The sequence below is a fragment of the Penicillium chermesinum genome, assembly GCF_028974085.1.
Source record: "Penicillium chermesinum strain IBT 19713 chromosome Unknown utg000007l:1.0-2695246.0:1.0-2697696.0, whole genome shotgun sequence".
Lineage (NCBI taxonomy): Eukaryota > Fungi > Ascomycota > Eurotiomycetes > Eurotiales > Aspergillaceae > Penicillium > Penicillium chermesinum.
In genome coordinates, this window is record NW_026695317.1 from 2573388 (window position 1) to 2592056 (window position 18669).

General features: G+C 51.3%; 9 protein-coding genes across 9 annotated transcripts; 4 read left to right on the plus strand and 5 right to left on the minus strand.

The window, feature by feature from the left end:
* Positions 1 to 127: 127 nt before the first annotated feature.
* Positions 128 to 2322, minus strand: N7468_009720 (putative 5'-nucleotidase; the record flags this gene model as incomplete). The annotated part of the gene is made up of 4 exons (XM_058479016.1): positions 128 to 1631; positions 1692 to 1885; positions 1943 to 2153; positions 2219 to 2322. The coding sequence occupies 4 exons, from the start codon at positions 2320 to 2322 to the stop codon at positions 128 to 130; spliced, it is 2013 nt and encodes a 670-aa protein (XP_058327346.1).
* Positions 2323 to 2852: 530 nt separating this feature from the next.
* On the minus strand, positions 2853 to 4724 carry N7468_009721 (uncharacterized protein; the record flags this gene model as incomplete). Its single annotated transcript, XM_058479017.1, has 1 exon — positions 2853 to 4724. The coding sequence occupies one exon, from the start codon at positions 4722 to 4724 to the stop codon at positions 2853 to 2855; it is 1872 nt and encodes a 623-aa protein (XP_058327347.1).
* A 992-nt stretch (positions 4725 to 5716) lies between these two features.
* Positions 5717 to 6433, plus strand: N7468_009722 (haloacid dehalogenase; the record flags this gene model as incomplete). The annotated part of the gene is made up of 1 exon (XM_058479018.1): positions 5717 to 6433. The coding sequence occupies one exon, from the start codon at positions 5717 to 5719 to the stop codon at positions 6431 to 6433; it is 717 nt and encodes a 238-aa protein (XP_058327348.1).
* An 883-nt stretch (positions 6434 to 7316) lies between these two features.
* Positions 7317 to 7726, plus strand: N7468_009723 (uncharacterized protein; the record flags this gene model as incomplete). Its single annotated transcript, XM_058479019.1, has 2 exons — positions 7317 to 7388; positions 7562 to 7726. The coding sequence occupies 2 exons, from the start codon at positions 7317 to 7319 to the stop codon at positions 7724 to 7726; spliced, it is 237 nt and encodes a 78-aa protein (XP_058327349.1).
* Positions 7727 to 8386: 660 nt separating this feature from the next.
* N7468_009724 (uncharacterized protein) lies at positions 8387 to 10392 on the minus strand (the record flags this gene model as incomplete). Its single annotated transcript, XM_058479020.1, has 4 exons — positions 8387 to 8678; positions 8729 to 9591; positions 9647 to 9974; positions 10055 to 10392. The coding sequence occupies 4 exons, from the start codon at positions 10390 to 10392 to the stop codon at positions 8387 to 8389; spliced, it is 1821 nt and encodes a 606-aa protein (XP_058327350.1).
* A 1196-nt stretch (positions 10393 to 11588) lies between these two features.
* Positions 11589 to 13269, plus strand: N7468_009725 (flavin-containing monooxygenase; the record flags this gene model as incomplete). The annotated part of the gene is made up of 2 exons (XM_058479021.1): positions 11589 to 11870; positions 11932 to 13269. 2 exons carry the CDS (start codon positions 11589 to 11591, stop codon positions 13267 to 13269), a joined length of 1620 nt encoding a protein of 539 aa, XP_058327351.1.
* A 128-nt stretch (positions 13270 to 13397) lies between these two features.
* On the minus strand, positions 13398 to 14138 carry N7468_009726 (uncharacterized protein; the record flags this gene model as incomplete). The annotated part of the gene is made up of 4 exons (XM_058479022.1): positions 13398 to 13676; positions 13721 to 13803; positions 13860 to 14072; positions 14126 to 14138. The coding sequence occupies 4 exons, from the start codon at positions 14136 to 14138 to the stop codon at positions 13398 to 13400; spliced, it is 588 nt and encodes a 195-aa protein (XP_058327352.1).
* Positions 14139 to 14763: 625 nt separating this feature from the next.
* lcp5 (small subunit rRNA maturation protein LCP5) lies at positions 14764 to 15894 on the minus strand (the record flags this gene model as incomplete). Its single annotated transcript, XM_058479023.1, has 1 exon — positions 14764 to 15894. The coding sequence occupies one exon, from the start codon at positions 15892 to 15894 to the stop codon at positions 14764 to 14766; it is 1131 nt and encodes a 376-aa protein (XP_058327353.1).
* A 369-nt stretch (positions 15895 to 16263) lies between these two features.
* N7468_009728 (transmembrane 9 family protein) lies at positions 16264 to 18388 on the plus strand (the record flags this gene model as incomplete). Its single annotated transcript, XM_058479024.1, has 4 exons — positions 16264 to 17365; positions 17430 to 17767; positions 17823 to 18258; positions 18321 to 18388. 4 exons carry the CDS (start codon positions 16264 to 16266, stop codon positions 18386 to 18388), a joined length of 1944 nt encoding a protein of 647 aa, XP_058327354.1.
* Between the last annotated feature and the right edge of the window lie 281 nt (positions 18389 to 18669).

Here is an 18669-nt window from a genome sequence, read left to right on the forward strand (position 1 = left end):
GTGCAATATACTGTCTATTGGAATTCTAGAGTAAGAATAAGTGGGCTAAGGAAGAGTATGATAAAAGACCACCAGACAGGACAACGGATAACAATAGATTCCGAAAAGGAGAGGCTGCTTGGAATTTTCATTCCACCACGATGCGACCCTCGAGGCGAGGTAAGATGGCGGACGTCCAAGGAGGCGTGAGTTCCCCTTCCCCTTCTATCTCGTCCAGAACCGTGGGATGGAGGCCCGCATGGCGCATCCACTTTCGAACCACCCGGCGTGCCAGCTGAAGACGATATTCTTCTTCTGCCGAAGACCGAGCAGGCTGTGTCACATAGTTTGTTACAGCGCGAGGCGAGGTGAGAACATCTGGGTCGTCATCCGAATCGGAGTCCATGGCATCGCTGCTATGAATTCCATCTTCGGGATGCGGGGTGGGCCGCTCCACTTCTTTGGGAAAGCGACCGTAATAGTAAGATTGACGGCCAGTTCGACTGAGCGGTGGTCGATCAGTCAATGGATGCTTGGGAGTCTTCTCCGATATAGGAGATGCGAATGCAGAGGGTGGCTTCAGATATCCTTTGCCGTGCAGGCTGCGATGTACTGCGCCCCAGTGGCGATGGAGACTTGGACTCCAGTAACGCCATTTCCCTAGAACCTTTAGGCTCTGGAAATATTGGCGCAGAATCGTGCTTATCAAGACTCCATTCTCTTCGCAAACCAGCTCTTCTACCTCGCCGCCTTCAGATTTAACCAAGAGAGATGAAAACCCATCCTTTCCGCGAGCCATGTATCCACGCGTGGCAACGGTGTACATACGCTGTAAGTCGATGGGTTCGCCCCCGACGCGCGCAAATGTCACTCGTGATCCTGGTGGGCGGTCTGCTTTGAACCCGAATGCGATGTTCGATACCTGGGTAAAGCGGCCTTCAAGAGCCGGAAGGGTACTAACGCCGTTCTCTATGGCTTCCAGTAAAGCCTTGCCATTGAGCCGGAGAAGAACGACCGGGTCTTCAAACGGAAAGCAGTTTAAGAGATCTTTCAATCTTAATATTCCCGGTGAATAGATTTGATCACCACGGATAGTCCCTCCGGCCATCATAGCACAATCGGCATTATGATAGAAGCGCATGAGATCGCAGACGAAATTGCCGAGATTAGACTCACGTTGTCGAACAGTAGAAAACCGGCCATCCAACGCAATCGCTGTATACCCGATAGGTTTATCCAACTTGGATTTGAGACTGGACGTGAGACGGTCGACCATGCTCATCGCTCCAGGGTCCTCAGGGATCGAACGCACAACGTCGCGTCTCACGATGTTGAAGTCCCAGCCAGTTGATTTGTCCGACTTGCGGAAAGCTTCGATGTAGCTCAGCTGTTTGAAATCTGTTCCTGAGCGAAGGACATGGACGCCATTGATGACGTTATGAGCATAATAATGATCGTGTCCACCCAAGATGATATCGACCAGTCCCGGGGGGAGGTTTCTCGCAAGCTTTTCATCATTGGGCTCCCGTTGATGAGAAACTATAATAATAACCTCTGCCCCTTGCTCCCGGAGTTGCGGAGCCAGTTCCTTGGCCGTCTCGGTTGCTGATTTATAAATCAGATTGGGTGGGAGAGAATTGATAGTCCCGAGCCTGAACATCGTTAGCATGCGGAAGAGGGCCCGGGGTCTTCGCTTATACATTCAGCCTTACCACTCTCGCTCTCCAAGTCCAATGACTCCTATCTTGATGCCGTTGGAGGAGGTCAGCATGGTCGTCTTCCCGCAGTTGGCAATAGGAACGCCATCACCCAGAGCCGGGTCCAAGACATTCGCAAGAAGCCACGGGAAATGACATTGGCCGGCCAAATGCCGAAATTGCGCGACTCCAAAGTCAAGGTCATGATTCTGACTGTGTCAGCGGGATTGCCAAGTCCGGAATCCAATTTAGATTCGTGTACTCACTCCCACACAGGCGACGTCCGTCCCAATGGCGTTGAGAAACGGAACCATATGCCTTCCCTTGGTTACAGTGCTTTCAATACTAGGATTGAATGCATCACCCGAGAAGAACGTGAGGATTCCGGGCTGTCCGGCAAACTGCGCGTCGGACCGATAATAGTTCACAAGCGACTGGAATCGAGGTACCCCGCCAATGGGTTCCGCAGATCCAGGTCTAAAAAGCGGGGGGGTCAGCAGGGGAGAAAGGGACCGCACAGCTTCACCGAAAAGAGCTCATACTCTACATGATAGACGTCATTGTAATGGATCAAGCGCAGGTCCGGATGGCCGGTTTGGCCCGAGGCATATACGCCCGAAAGGCCGGCGGATTCGAGTGTTGACATGGAATGCGGAGGCGGGGTTACTCTGATACGAAAAGACGAAAGAGGGTGGGGGTTCAATTGAAGAATGAGTGTACAGAAGAGGAGACGCGGAGGATAGGAAATAGGAGAAAGAATCAACCCAAAGCTCCATACTGGAGGGAATTAATGGAACAACAATTGGATTCGGTCGATCCGGGGCTAATCTAGGTGCCCTAAATTCCAGGCACCCAGGCACAAATACACACAGCCGCAATGCCACAATTCAGGTGTCTACGTTTCCATCCCCAGAAAGGCCGAACGACTCACCGCCACTTAGTCTACAGATTTGAAAAGCGTCTCGTCGATCAAGACAGGGGGGTGGGAGATGGATCATATTGTCCTTGCTAACCCATTCATATCGGACCAAAGAGAAGTTAACCACAGCTATGGCAATCCAATGGAAATCGAAAGTAAACACCGAGCGCCATGCAAAGAGGTATACTCGCAAAAGAGCGAAAAGAAACAAAACAGGCATTGCAAGTCATGAAGGGGGAAAAGGGTGGTCATGATTCTCATAGTTTTTGCTCTGCCAGCGTCCACCGCCGACGCGAGCCAACCTCGCGGTCCTCCAGAGACTGGGCACTTCCCCAGAGTCCTCGTTGAGATTTTGTTCTCTGAGGTTGTTTATTTTTCCAACCAGTGGTATTTACCATATTCACCACAGGCTCTGGGCATGGCGGATCTGGGCTGGTCGGTTGGCTGTCCCTAAAGTTGGGCACCAAGTTATCTGCCTCATCATCTTCGTCAGTAGGGGAGGAGATGGATCCCCAAAGACCGGATGCACCTGAGGGAGATCCTGACGTGACTGGTCGCTGCATGAATGCCCATCCTAGCGCTGGGGCTGGGCCCAGTGAAAGGGAGCTGTGAATGGCGGCCGAGCGGGAGCCAACACGACGATACGTCGAGACCGAAGGCTGGGAGGAAGGCTTGGGGGCTGACGGGGAAGCAAGGGACGTGAGTTGAGACGGGTTAACCCCCGCTCGCAGATGGTCAGTGGATGCGATCAGTGGCATTGCATATTTTCGTGATGTCGAGGTATTGTTTTGCTGGTAGGTAGGATCACTCATTTGTTCCGGACCCTCTTCTACCCCAGGCAAACGGTCTCGAGGCACAGACAAAGTAAGAGATGCAGTCCCAATGTCCAACAAAAGCGGGCGGCCTGCGAGAGAGTTGATCAGAGCGTTGCAGTCTGCGCCATGGGTGACGATAATGAGAACGGTTTGTACGGGTCGACTGTCGTTTTCTGTACTATCCGATCCTGGTACCACGCAGGATGAGCGGGAGTTAGATGGTTTCTCGTACCATTCCAACATTTTTTCAAATCCATCGTTGACACGTTCTTGCATTATGCTCCACTCTTCGCCAAATTCACCCCCATTCCCCCAGGTCGGAGTTCGCATACTATCCCATTGGTAGTCAATCTTGGTGCAGGCATCTCTCGCGTGTGCCACATATCCGGCAGGGATTGGATCCGATGCAGAGACGGCATAGCCCGGTGTCGGGGGCACATACGAGGCGGGGGCTAAGGATTCGAGGTTGGTATCGAGCTGGCTCAACGCCTGTGGGGCTTTACTCGCGGGGAGGGGGCTTTGCGGCGTATTCACAGTGCTCGCCCGCTGGCGCTGGAAGTAATGCGTCGGGGGTGGAGACTGGCTCTGCGCCGCAATTTCTGTCTCGTTCCTGGGGGATGTTGGGTGGGATGGACTCCCCCAACCGCCGGGGAAGTGACCAGATGAAGACCTCGCGCCTTCTCGCACGGTGGGGGTCGTCATGATTTCATCACGACGCAAAAGCTCAGATTTCGCCGAGGCCACCATTCGATCTGACGCAGGCGGGGGGATAATTTGATCAAAATAGTCGGGTGACAGCCACTCGCCCAGAAACGCGTCTACCCGGAGTAACGTGCGCGGGCCCAAATTCCCTGCAGAGTTTGTTGAACGGCCCGTCGAGCTCACTTTATCCACATCATTATCAGCGCGTGCTTGTTTGAGCCCCGCGCTCAGGGCGATAGCGGTTTGGACGCATCGAAGGTAGGGAGAGGTATGGACGATCACATTGTAACGAGGAGATGAATCCGAAGTCAGGGAATCTTGGGGGTCTTCGGTGGCTTTTCCGGCTGAAGGTTTATTGCTCCCAGCTTGCGGTGGATTCCCTGTGAACTCTGAGGCCTCCAACAGGCTAGCAATGCGAACCCCCAGGGCGCGAGACTGAATCCAGCCTCCATATGACAAGGGAGGATCGTAGGGGGTCGGGGAGGTCAGGTGCCAGTTCTTGTCGGCTGCGTCAAGACGAGCGCCATGTCTGTTCAGGTCAGAGGGGGGGCTCTTCTTCTTTAACGGATCCACGTACCTGGCTATGAAGATAATGGGTGGAGCCTCCGCCATGGAGACACGTTCCAAGAGAAAGAAAGGGTGTTATGGGGAGATTGAGCACAGCCACCAGACTCGAAGCCCCTGGTGAAAAGCTCAGAAAAGCATACTGGGCATCGGGGTCACCCCGAGTTACGAGTGAAGGACTTTGTCGCCAAAAAAGAAAGACAAGAAAAGAAAAAAAAAAAGGGACCAGTGCTCGGCCGCGGCAGCTGACGACGCTTAGGTAAGGATACCCCTCCTTTGACATGTGGGATGCGTCAGGATGAGAAGCTGCACAGGCATTGCAAGACTTTAAAAAAAGAAAAAAAAAAAGGAAAATCCAAAAGGACCTGTTGTGGAACGATTCTGCCCTGGAGGACTGCCAGGTGCTGCGAAGAACATATGCTATTTGTAGAGGATGATCCCTCGATGATGCAAGCTGACAGCTTTATCGCGATAAGAAAGTTTGGATTATCTGATTTTATGATCTGATTTGCTTTTGCTGTCTTACGGTGATAACATAATAAGGTTTATTTAGGAGCCAATACTCGCAACTTGCTTCACTTGAGAAAGAACAGTAGCTAGCTGAAATAACGAATCCTCTGCATCCATCGATCGCCCCCACCGGGCACTGTTGTGACAGCCACACAGGCCACGCTACTCCGCTCGTAGATCTACCGCTTCTATCCGACCCTGGCAGCCTTTCGACAAGCCGCATCAGGTATAGCTAGGGTAATATTTCATTCTGGGATTTTTTTATGGAAACTCTACCCGATTTTCTTCCATGGCACAGCTATTATTGGCATACGCTAGGCGCACTGGCGCATTTGATTCCCAGTGAGTCAGAGAGGATTCGAGGATTTGGAGTTCTTCACGGGTTTGGTCAGCAACTTTTGGAGCGCGCGGATTTATAATCCAAGTCGCCCGATCCATGGATCCATGAATATTAAACGTTTAGTAGATACTGAAATTTGATCTAAACTTGAAGGATCTACTACTTGTGCATGTCTCATTTACGCTCCGTTATGGCCGCCCAGACCAAACCTAAGGCTGTGTTCTTTGACTTCATGGGCACTTGCCTGGACTGGCATTCCAGCGCTGTTCAGTCCGCCCCCGCCTCTATTCCAAAAGATGAGGCGTCCAAACTCGCCCTGCAATGGCGCCAGCAGTATTTTGACGAAAACGAAGAGCGGATTCGCCTAAATCTCGCCCCCGAGGACATCGACCAAACTCTCTCCCGGGCGATGGACAAGGTCTTGGCGCAAAAGTTCCCGCATTTACAATCTCATCTGGGCCAAGCGGAGAAAAGCCATATGATTGTGAAATGGCATTCCCAGTTCGCATGGCCCGAGGTGCCCCAGGCGATCCAATCAATCAGAGAGGATCTGGGGCTTGAGGTGTTCGTTCACGCCAATGGAACTACGCGTCTCCAGTTGGACCTGATACGCTCGTCCGGGCTGAAGTTCAATATGCTATTCTCAAGTCAATTACTCGGGCTCTACAAACCGAGCTTAGACGCATATCGTAAAGCACTGGAGTTCATCCAGAGAAAGCCCGAAGAGGTAGTGATGGTGGCTGCGCACGCATATGACCTACGGGGCGCAAAACAAGTTGGGATGAAGACCATTTACATCCACCGCTGGACGGACGATATCAATGAAGACATGGATAAGGTACGGGGTGAGTTTGATGTTTTCTTGGAGAATATGGAAGATCTACCCCGGGTTATTGCGAATCTGTAGAGATCCGGCATGCTAGCCAAATAGTATATACTAGTGTAAGATTGAGATCTTCCTTCCCGCTGATCTGCTATTTTGTTGACTAGCATTCGTCGGAAATCCGATCAGCTGAATTGTTCAAATTGTTTTGATCATGTCAAGTGAGGACGTCATGCAGGAGTGGTTCGCCCCTTGGATGTCCCTCGGTGCTCATCGCCACCATCAAGGGCTGAGGTTATACAGTTGCCTTTACCCCTAGAACAGCAACTCATGCTCGTGATTTCCCTTTACAGGGCCTGTCTATGGTAGCTTGCGTTATAAGGAGACAGGTTTTTGGTTTGCTCTTCCTTTCAAGTTATACTAGGAACTTTCTGCACTCTACATATTCTCTTTCCTCCAGCCCACTGTGATGACACTCATCCTAGACTACTAGCACTGATATGACATGATCACCCCGGAGCTTTGGAGCCCGATTTAGTCCTTCTTCTGTCTCAATCGTCTACCTGGACCTCTATATCACGTTTCCTTGGCGTATGCTAATGGAAGCACGCTGTCATTTGTGAGTCCACGTTTACCCGTCATCGGGTCAAGGGATATATTCGAGTTGCAAAGAATGTCGATGCCGTCAAGGATAAAATCACACGGCCCCTACATGCCTTTGACATCATTTAATCCTCTTAAATTGCGTTTCAAGTTCAAGACGTCTGGGGATACAGGCAATATTGTCTCTTCCTTACGAAAGGTTGATGTAATACCTACGGGTGAATATCTAGGATCACTATTTCGACAGAGACTATATTAACCCTGAAGTTTCCGCGGATTTCAGCGTGGAATCAGCGACCACCAAGAAACCAAAGATTCCAATTATCTCCGAAAGCAAGATTATCATTCAGAACTGTGATCCACCATGCGCGTCGAATACATCTGGGCTTTGCTCATTGCAACCACTGTTGCCATGCCTCGAGGCACAATTCAGCAGGTAAGATTATCCACTCCGAATCACGGCCCAAAGTCAAATATTCGAGGACTGACTCAAAATTTCAGCATCAGCAGGTACGTAGAGTGCTCCAGGAATAAAAGTAGTTGGTAGCTTACCCCATCACATCAGATTGATCACCCTGCGTCCTCTTCGACGTCGGCGCTGATGAAGAGATCAACTCCTACCTCCAACGCGACACCCACTTCTTCCGCATCCATGGGAGCTCCGAGTTCCACTGGTATGAAACCCGGGAAAATCATGATGCCGTAAGACTGATCTCCAAGTGGAAAATGGATTGGGGTCTGCGGCTTACAAGCAAGCAGGTTTTGACCGACTAGTATGAGTTTACGACACCAAGAGATATCTCCTGTTTAGTGTGAATTTTTGAGAAGAAGCAGACGAAGGAGCTGACTGTGTACCTACATTGCTTGAAGTTCAAATTGCAAGTCTTAATCTTTTTGAATATGCTTTAAACCGTATTATTTCATCCTGTTGCCTGAGTTATGACCCTGTGTCCCCAGAAAGAGACGCCCATGTGTTCGAAACATTCAGACAACTTCAACATGTTCGTCCTGAGCCGTCTTTTTCGGGATAGTGGGAAGTGTTTGAGCTTGTACGGAGAGTCGAGTATGAGGAGTGCCACGATGTCCGGTCCAAACCGCGAGTTCTCGTACAAAGCGGAGCGGCCGTTTAACTGCGGGCCTCTCGGAAGGAGGGAAAAGATTGGTTGACCTCAAAAGAGGGGAGAGAGACCGGCCCTCTGCTGAGACCTGCTAGGTAATGATATGTGGGTTTTGCATCTGTTCTTTTCCGAGGCAAGGAATGCACTGGTAGGATAGGGCCCGCTGGACCGAGAGCGGTTCACTTTATTGAAACAGTATACTACAGAGGGTCCCTAGTACTCGATTTTGAATCGGGGCAGCAATCGTATCAAATGTGGCTTCGTCACGCGTCACGCATATCCGAGTCCTGGTACCTTAAGGAGCGGTGCCAGTGACTCATGCCATGCCGACGGGCTTTGCGCCAGAAAGATTCACAACGCGACCCCCTCCACCTCCGCCGCCCCCCCGCCGTGGGGCGCCATTCGCAGAAGGTGGAGGAGGCTGAACCCATCCAGGAACGCGATCGTCACCACTCTCGTGTTCCAGAATAGTTTGCGATACATTCGGGAACCCAGTTGGCAATGCTCCTCGCAGTCGAGCTCCAGGAATAGCAAACCGGGGGTTGCTGTGGGTCAGGTATCCACGCAGCAGCCTTGGAACAGCAACGATGCCATGATCGATTCCAACTCTTGCATCAACAGAGTAGGTTGCATCTCTTTAAGCCCATATTCCGCGTACGGGTTCATTTGGTACCCGGTATAGTCCAAGTCTGGGACAGCTTCGATCAGGACATTTTCCGGATTCTGGTGCCATCCACCCTCCTCGTCGAAAACCCCGGCGGGTGCGAGATAGTCGCCAAATTCTTTCAGCATTCCAAAGTCTGGGCCAGACGGGTTGATGGATCGTGCAGTATCCAGGCCTGCGAACTCGGGGTGGAAGGGTAAAGAAATGGTCTGTGACCCGAAAAAGATCGAATCGGGATGTGGTTCGCCGTATCCATTGGGGGTTGAGTCCTTGTGTCGAGTCTGAAGCCACCGGGTGGCCACCGCTAGTTTCTCAAGATACAGATATGGAGGAGGCCCACGCTGCGCCTGTGCTTGTGGATCCCCGTGAAACCCTGCGTGAACGAAGACTTTGCGGCAAAGCGACCGCCAGACTAGAATCTCGCACCGATTTCGAAGAGTGAGTAGGAGGCCTTTCTTTGCAAACCATTGTGCGGTAGGTGAGCTAAAGTCAAGATGCTTCCGAAATTCCAGATAGTCCCCGCGCACAATCAATCGACATAATGGCTCAAAGTGCTGCCCTAAGCCTTCTGCCTCGGGCTTATGCAGAAGACGTTGGGAAGGAAAGCGGCCCATCACGATATTGCAAGGAATAAGATATGTGAGGATCAACCTTTTCTGGCTGAAAGCTTGTCGGTGACATTGGTTGTATGAAGCTTGTAGAGCAATCTTTGCGAAGTAAAACATATTGTTCGCAAACAGATAGCGGCCCAGGTAGTAGAGATAGGTGACTCGTTGGGAAGCCGGGAAATATTCTAAAGGTGGTGATTGAGCGCTGATACTGGCGAACATTTGTTCGGCGTTGCGCAATTTCCCGCACTGGACCAGGAGTTAGAACATTGAGTCTGAATCACAATGGAGGAAAAGATCATACCTGGAACAGAAGCTTGAGGCATAGGTTCGCCATCAGATAAATGCCCTTTCGCTTGCCCTCCGGTCTGGCATTTCGGCCTGTAGCGCCGCTGCGATCGGTCAAGCATTTGATGAAAGCCTCGCGGACAACATTGGCGGATTTCTCTACCAAAGTGACCTTTTCCATGCTAGCATCGCTGTCCGTACCCTCCTTCCGCAGCACATGGGCGATTAGTTCGGGTCGACGGTCTAATCCCATGGCCAATCTTGCCAGCACTTTAGAGAGGTAAAGGACGGTTTCTAGGACGACAACACCATTCTGGCTGTCACCCAGGGCGAGAACACATTGACTGGAAGCAAAATTGACATGTTAGAGGTGCCATTGCGAAGCGGAGCTTATTTGAATGGGGCGTGGGGTGCGAAGACTCACTTCAACAAGGCTCTGAGAAGGTTGTATGTCTCGAGTAAATTGTCGACATTCACATCGCGCAGAAAGGTAAAATACATCCTCATGAATGAGGGAAAGGCTGTCCATGACGAACCACCCTTGGTTTTGGGGACCAACGGCTCACATCGTCGCTGCAGTTCAGTGTCACTCTGTGGACCGGGCGGGTATTGCTGGTGCAATTCTTGAATCATGCGCTCATAGGTCGGAGGCAATGGCGGCTCAATCTGTAAGAAGTCTTGTAGCTGCGCGCCATTGCGGTCTCGAACCAGATTAGCGATGCTGGCAAGGAATTCGTCCAAGATGGGGGTTTGTCCTGTCATACTGATGGACACAGGGGAAAGGACAATGGCGCCCGACGGTGCGCGTAAGAAACAGACGACTATGTCAAATTTGCAGAAGAAGCGAACATGATCACCGCTCCTGAAAGAATCCACCCATTGAATACACCCCTCGTGATCTCGGAAAAAGGCTGACGCGCGGAGTCGCGGAGTGAATGTTGCCCAGACAAGCTTCGGGCAGAACCCGAAGCGGTACTCACCGCCCACGCCTTGGGGTTTGAAGCTCTAATCTTACACAGAGCTTGCACTCGGGCCCTTATCAGTCATTTTTAGGGTTATCTCGACAAATACGGAGTCCTCCGGAGAGGATGCAATGTCGAAAGTGGGTATCTAATTGGTGAAGTCATAGTTACACCCCGCATGATGTGCTGGACTTCGACGCCCTGCGACTACACTCAGCGGCAAGCCTACGGACTGTTACAGCGTACTAATCTTTGAAGCAGATAGGAGAGCCCAAGGTCTGAGATTGGCTGGCGGACTTCTACCTTGAGACGCCGTGCATATTGGACAAGTCGGGTTGATTGCTAACGGGGAGGCTCCACTTAAGTCCACTCTGTCCACTTGCAGGGCCAAGTTTCATGTATTCTATCTATAGAAGCCCAGGCAAATTAATTAACTCTACAGCACACCATGCAGCTGTCACATGAAATCTCGAGGGCATTGAGCTATTAGCTGTCCCTTGTTAACTTTGCAGATCTTGCAATTTGCTGCGAAGCTAGTCCACTAGAGCTCGGATTGAGCTCAAGCTCCGACTGGTAATCTTACTGCTCGCGACACAGTACAAGCTCGCGGGGTTCCACGATTGTACCGAGATATCATAGGCAATGGGGCCGAGCATCTAAGCAGTAAAACGAGGTATAGGGTCAACAAGACAAGGAAATGATAAGGGTGTCAACAGCAAAACCTGTAGTTACTTGGTGCGCCATCGGATGATGTCATGGCGCTGTCAAGCCAAGGATCCAAAGCTTCCCGCCTGGCAAACCGAGAACTTGCTTGATTGAACACACCACGATCACATGGAAAACACCTCTTCAGCACGAATGGTGTTCTGCTCCACTGGTCACGTCACTAACCCAGCATTTTCTTCTATAAAGTCAATGGCAATTCTCGAGTGATTATTTCTTCCACATTCCTTCTAGGCTACTTCGAGGCTTCTTTCTCGGCGTCATTTGAACGCCATGGCATCAGCCAGATCATCTATCGCTGCCTTCATTCGGCATCCAATTGTCCAAACCTTCACCCTTTTCTATCTGTTCATCCAGGAGGTGCTTCGGTATATCTTCTCCCCGGTGCCACCCCCGCCATCGGCAAACCGCCCGGATAAGCCCAAGAAGAGGGTTGCTGTCATCGGTGCCGGAGTGACCGGTATCTCGTCGGCCGCCCATTGTGTCGGTCATGGCTTTGATGTGCAGGTTTTTGAGTCTCGGTCTCGAGAGAAGGGACTTGGAGGCATCTGGAGTGTATGTGAATGCGACCAATTACTTCCGCTCAAGCGTAACGCCCTTGCTAATCGGCCTCTAGAGAGTCAACTCCACCTCCGCCCTTCAGGTGCACAGCTTGATGTACCGATTTCACCCCTCTGTTCACTACGATAGTGCCTATCCTAGCCAGCAGCAGATCAAAGAACAGGTTCTTGCCCTCTGGAAACGATACGATCTCGAAGATCGCACGGTATTCGACACCCCAGTGACATCTGTCAAAAAGACGAAGGATGGGAAATGGATCATCAATGATGACGAAGGCCAGTACGGCCGTTTTGACGGTATCCTCGCTGCAGTGGGGGTTTGCGGAGATCCGAAGATGCCCACATTGCCCGACCAAGAAAGGTTCAAGGGGCAAATCTATCATTCCTCCAACCTCGACGGCAAGGATGCTAAAGGGAAGAAAGTACTCATCGTTGGTGGTGGTGCCAGCGCTATTGAAGCGTTGGAGTTTGCTGTCAAGTCTGGTGCAGCCGAGATCGATGTCCTGGCACGTTCCGAGAAGTGGGTAATCCCGCGAAATATCCTGGTTCAATCTTTACTGGCGTTCAATATTTTCGGTCAAGAGACGCCGCTCTCGTGGATTCCAGAGTGGCTTTTGCGCAAGTTCTTCTATCGCGACCTACAGGACATTTCCCCGGCTGGTGACGGTATCTTTACCGAAACTCCTATGGCCAACTCTGACCTCTTTCACCAAATTCGCAAGGGCAAAGCTCATTGGCTTCGAGGCGACATCGTCTCGGTCGAGGAGGAGGGCATCCTGTTCAACCATCGGGACCAGGGTGTTCCCAAGGGAGGACCTGGTCGAGAGGGACTAGTGAAGGGAGACATCATTGTCATGGCGACCGGATTCAAGCGCCCCTCTTTGACTTTCCTGCCGGACGAAGTGTTCGAAGAGCCTTATGGGCCTCCCAACTGGTACTTACAGGTCTTCCCCCCCAAGTATCCCGACATCTGCGCCAACAACAGCACTTATGTTGATGCGATCGGAACTGTGGGCAACATGCACATTGGAATTTACACGCGCTTCCTCATCATGTTTCTTTCTGACCCATTAACCCGCCCCACTGAGGATCGGATGAAGACTTGGATCGATTTTACTCGGTTTATGAAGCGGTTTTCGCCTACCAAAGCTTTTAACTTCTTCACGTATGCTGAGCTCATTTACTGGTATGTGTTCTGCTTAGCGGTCAACCCATTCCGGTGGAAGTGGGCTCTCTTTGTCTTCTTCGGAATTGGGCGCTCTATACCTTTGGCGTTTGTTGAGCAGGAGGCCAAGTTCCGGCAGCAGTTGCGCAAGGAGCGAAAAAAACAATTAAGTTTGGGTGGGAAATATGGAACGGCCAAGTGCCGAGACTCACAATTAGCATCGCAATAGAATGACATTCAGAAGATCATTCGTCCTCTCGGTACGAGTTGAAACACAGAATAATTCCAAGTACTGCGTTATTGATATCTTTGCAAATAGAAACGACCAGAATAAGATAATAAGAAACGATCCCATGCTCAACTCTGCTTAATCTCATGAATCTTCAGGTCCATATCGTAAGCCACATTTCCTTTCGCAATCCAGCCAGGGAGATACCCATTCTCCTCTAGCCATAACATGGGCCAGAGGAAGAAAGAACCCAGAACACAGAACAGGGTCGCGATCAGATGCCAGCCCAGTACAAGCCAATAGCCAACGTGCGGGAGGATAAATTTCACAAACTCCGAGGTCTGATAGAGGTCTTCCTGCTGCGTAATGTAGTACAGAGTATCGACCCCGTCAGTGCGATTCTCCCCCTGGCGGGTTTGGTGGTAAGATCCAGGACCGTGGTCAGAGTCACCGGTGCGACATGGAATGGCACAACCCAAATGGAAAATATTTGAGACATGTGGACGTATAGCTTCAGGTTTTTTTCGTCAAAAGCTTTGGTTGCGGTTAGAAAGTTGGTTGATTCTGAAGGGCACTGGAGGGGATCTCACCCGTCGAATGTATTTCTATCTCGACTCGTGGTGACATGCATTTGTACCACTGGAAAATCTTGGTGATGTACCAGCGGCTTCCTTCGAAATGGGGCACACGGCAGAAAGGGTGGATGAATGCTGCATCCTGTGTGAAAAAGCGCTCAATCGCCTTTTCTTGCAAGGAAGGGACGCCCTGCGTTAGGAGACGGATAGCGGCGGGGATCTCGAGGACTAGGGTAGTCTCAATTAGGTGCTGGAGGTCAAAGGAACGGGCAATTGCTTACCTGGATTCTCCATGGTATGTAGTAATAAGTTTTAAGGGGCAGATAGGGGGGAGAATGGGTTGAAACGAAATAAAAAGCCATGATACCGACCTGGAAGCTGTCAAACTACCAGTTGATTTCCTGCTTCAAGCGATGACATCACGGACATGTGAAGAGGGGAGTGTGGCTTACACCACTGAAATTATTGAATAGTTATTTACTATTTTTGAACATTCTGGCATTATTATACTTCAGCGTGGACCAGGATCTTCCTTATGCGTTATTTCTCGCCTCGCTTTTTTTTTTCGGTGTTGGGCTCTCTTCGTGCAAATCCTACTACAGTATTATACACCATCATACCCTCAGATGTCCGGAACGCTCTACACCAGCCCGTCTGCTGCCGGATCGCAGAAACCATCCATCCGTGGTATTTCGTAGTATGTCGTAGACAGCTTCAGCAAATGAGTCCGTGAAGTTTTCCGTCATCGCCGCCTAGGTGCTTCGTGCTGGTACTAGTATACAATTGAATAAAGTGCCGACCCATTCCTCGCCCTAGAACTCGTGCAGTTATCACTACGAGTATACGAGTGCGCAGTATCCAATTTTTGACCAATTCAGGCGCGGGGAACCGTATTGATGCGGCGCACTATATAGCTCGATCATCGTTTCCAGCTCTCTACCTTCCGTCGCCGCTTGTCGAAAATTTCACCCATGCCTACACCATCGCTGCGTTGTCCGTCCTCATTCTTTCTCTTTCTGCTCTTTTCCAGTGCGACCCCGCCGGTTCGCCCTCGGCGAGTCAGCTGTTCAATACGGTCGGCACCTTCGCCTAAGGAGCGCCACTCATCACCTGCATAGGTGCTTTGAGGCCCGCGACCGCGGCGCTTAGCCATTTCCTTCTTTGTCTCTTTGGGGAGTCGGACGAAGTTGGTTTCCTCGTACTTGGCTCGTTCGGCCTCGTACTCTCGATCCTTCTTGGTTTTCGTCTCTCGGCCACCTGCCACGATAGTGCTACCGATGCTGGGCTCTGCCATCGGAGCAGAGGACATCTCAGCACTCACGAACTCGTCAATCACATTAGAGCGACGGGGCCGGCGATCGACACGCTCTCTACTATCTGTTGTGGGTAGAGCCGTAGGCATAATCCGTGGTGGGCGGTAGATGCCATCGCTGGGCTCGGTTTTGCTGGATAGAGATTTGGCTTGTTTAGGCTCGACCTTGGTTTTCGAGAATGCCGAGACATTAGGGCGATAGGCCATTTCGTCCAGATCTTCTTCGTCTTCGTCACTACCACTTTCGTCATCCTCATCCTCCTCCGAGGACGCATCTTCATCGCCCGAGTCCTTGGCTTTGCTGGCCTTGGACTTCTTCGACTGAGCCAGGCGCTCCATCCGTTCACCGTCTTCGGCTGCCTTGATGACTTTGTCGATTTGGTACTTGAGACGAGTCTCGAGGGGACGCACACCCCGATCGAGGAAGACGCGGAGTTCGGTCAACTTTTTCACTGCTCCATCCTTCAGGTTTTCGTCGACAGCATCCTCTGGTGACGTTTCCTTGCGAGATGACTTTTGTCGGAGCTGAAATATGATTAAAAAGACGAGATTTTGGAGGTATGAAAGGAGGATTTCGTTCTTCGTATCGAGGAGGGAGATGCCGTCCTGCGGCGGTTGAATGGAGACCTCGGAGGGCGCATTTTTAGAGGAGGCCGGTAGAGATGAAGCGGCGCTGGTCAGACATGACGTGAGGCTCTCAAGAAGAGTCGCCAGACTCTTCGGGTGTGACTCTGCCATGTGTGGGATGGGGATAATTGGAGAGAGCGATCTGGTCAGCGAGAATTTTCCCTCTTTCCTTTTCCCGTTTTTCTTCTTTTTTTTTTTGGCTATCTTATCGGTCAGGAACGGATCACGTGATAGGCAGCCCTTGCCAGCGTCATGGACGGTTAGATTCAGCCGCGTGTTCTTTCTGGATTCCAGTCTTTGACCCTCCCCAACAGGCACATTGGACGCCCAGAATTCCCTGTGCTTCCAATTGTATATGTCCTGGATGTTCTCAATTCCTTCTCTCTCCCTCCTCGACCTCTTCCCCTTGAGAAATCAGAAACTCTATCCGGAGGCGCATGCGGGTCTAAGCAACTAGGAAGCCCGGTATCTCTTCACGCCATGCGGTTTACCGACCGAGCCACCCTCTTAGCCTCGGCCGTTATATCAATATCCTCCTTCTCCACAGCATTCTACCTTCCCGGTGTCGCCCCATCTTCCTACGACGAGGGCCAAAATGTCCCGCTTTTCGTGAATCATCTCACTCCCAGTTTCTCGCGTGATGATCAACTCCACTCCGTCTTTGCCTATGACTACTATCACCCCCATTTTCAGTTCTGCCAGCCGGAAGGTGGCCCGAAAGATATCCGGGAGTCGCTGGGGAGTATCTTATTCGGAGATCGAATCCAGACCTCTGCGTTAGAGCTTCATATGGCCCAAAACCAGTCATGTAAGGCGATTTGCAAAGAGGCAACCTTTGACGCTCGAAGCGCAATCTTCACCAATCGGCGGATCTCGCAAGGGTATAATATTAATTGGCTGGTCGACGGGCTGCCTGCAGCGCAGTTGAATCGGGATTCGAACACTCAGACCGAATTCTACAGCCCTGGATTTGCGCTAGGGTATTTGGATGACGGTGGACGCGCCATCTTGAACAACCACTTCGACATTCTGATTGACTATCATCGAGTGGGGCATGGCGCCAAGGAGAAGCTTCGGGTGGTCGGGGTGCTTGTCCAGCCCGAATCGCGAGCGGATGCTCGCCTCCTGGAGGATGGAACGACCGAGTGCGGCACTCGGGGCAATGCTGTGTTACTGAACGAGGAGGGTAGCACGGCCGTCACTTGGACCTATAGCGTCTACTGGCGAGAGTCCCCCACTGCTTGGGCAACTCGTTGGGACAAGTATCTTCATGTGTACGATCCCAAGATTCATTGGTTCTCTCTTATCAACTCTGCGGTCTTCGTGGTCTTCCTCGTGGGCATGGTGAGCATGATTCTTGTGCGCGCTCTCAGGAAAGACATTGCTCGGTACAACCGATTGGATACATTTAACCTGGAAGATTTGGATGGCACATCTGCTGCGGTTGAGGATGGAATTCAGGAGGACTCAGGCTGGAAGCTGGTTCACGGCGATGTATTCCGTTCCCCCAAGGCACCACTTTTGTTGAGTGTCCTTCTCGGTAACGGTGCTCAGCTCTTCATGATGACCGGTGTGACAGTGGGTAAGTTTTGGCGATTCCGTCCGCACTTCTTTCTAATTTGCACCAGCTAACGTCTGCATCCTAGTGTTTGCACTTCTCGGCTTCCTTCCCCCGCTAACCGCGGCTTCTTGGCCACTGCGATTCTCCTTAATCTCCGCCCTGTTCGGTGCGGTTGGAGGATATGTTTCGGCCCGCGTTTACAAGAGCTTTGGCGGCGAAGCGTGGAGGCGCAACATCGTGATGACTCCGTTGTTGATTCCCGGCGTCATTTTCGCCACTTTCTTCCTGCTGAACCTATTTGTATGGGCCAAAGGTTCCAGCGGTGCTGTTCCATTCGGTACTATGCTGGCCCTTGTTCTCATCTGGTTCGTCATCAGCGTGCCTTTGAGTGTGGCGGGAAGCTGGTTTGGCTTCAGGCAACCGGTAAGAAGATTCTCTATACAATGAAATTGGGCATCACTAACTCCGGTGCATTCAGGCTATTGAGGGTCCTACCAAAACTAACCAGATCCCCCGTCAAGTGCCCCCCATGACAGGCAGCCTCCGCACCATCCCCTCCATCTTGTTGACCGGCATCTTGCCTTTCGGTGCTATCTTTGTTGAACTGTACTTCATCATGACCTCACTTTGGACCAGCAAGATCTACTACATGTTCGGGTTCCTATTTCTGTGCTACGGCCTGATGATCATTACGTCGGCAGCGACCACCGTCCTGCTGGTCTACTTCCTCCTTTGCGCCGAGAACTACCGGTGGCACTGGCGAGCATTTGCAGGTGCTGGTATGACAGGCGGGTATGTCTTCGTGAATGCGCTGATCTTCTGGGCCACGAGAGTGAGCTTCGGTGGATTGACCGGTGCTGTGCTTTACGTGGGATACTCCGCCCTAATCGGCTTCATCGTGTTCATCCTGACTGGTATGTACATACACTTAATTGCCGCGTCTTGGGAGTGCAGCGCTAATTCTGTTGTCCCGCAGGCTCTATTGGCTTCTTTGCCAGCTGGGCATTCGTTCAGCGTATCTACGGATCTATCAAGGTGGATTGATCTGTTCCTGGAGTTCTGGGTGCTTCTTCCCGCCATCGGTTGGGCAGAAGATGATCCGAGTGTTTCCAGCTGCCCCGTCTCTATCCCGTCCTTTTTTATCGTTTTTTCCCATGTGTTGATAAGCTTCGGGTGCATTGTTCGGCGAGATAGATTGATTTTTGATTCTGCCATCATGAATATTTCCCTCCGAGGATCTTGCGGGGATCAAACCCCCCCTTGTGTATATAATGAATTTGTCACTTTGTCTCCAATAAGATTAATCGGTGGACACTCGAGACACG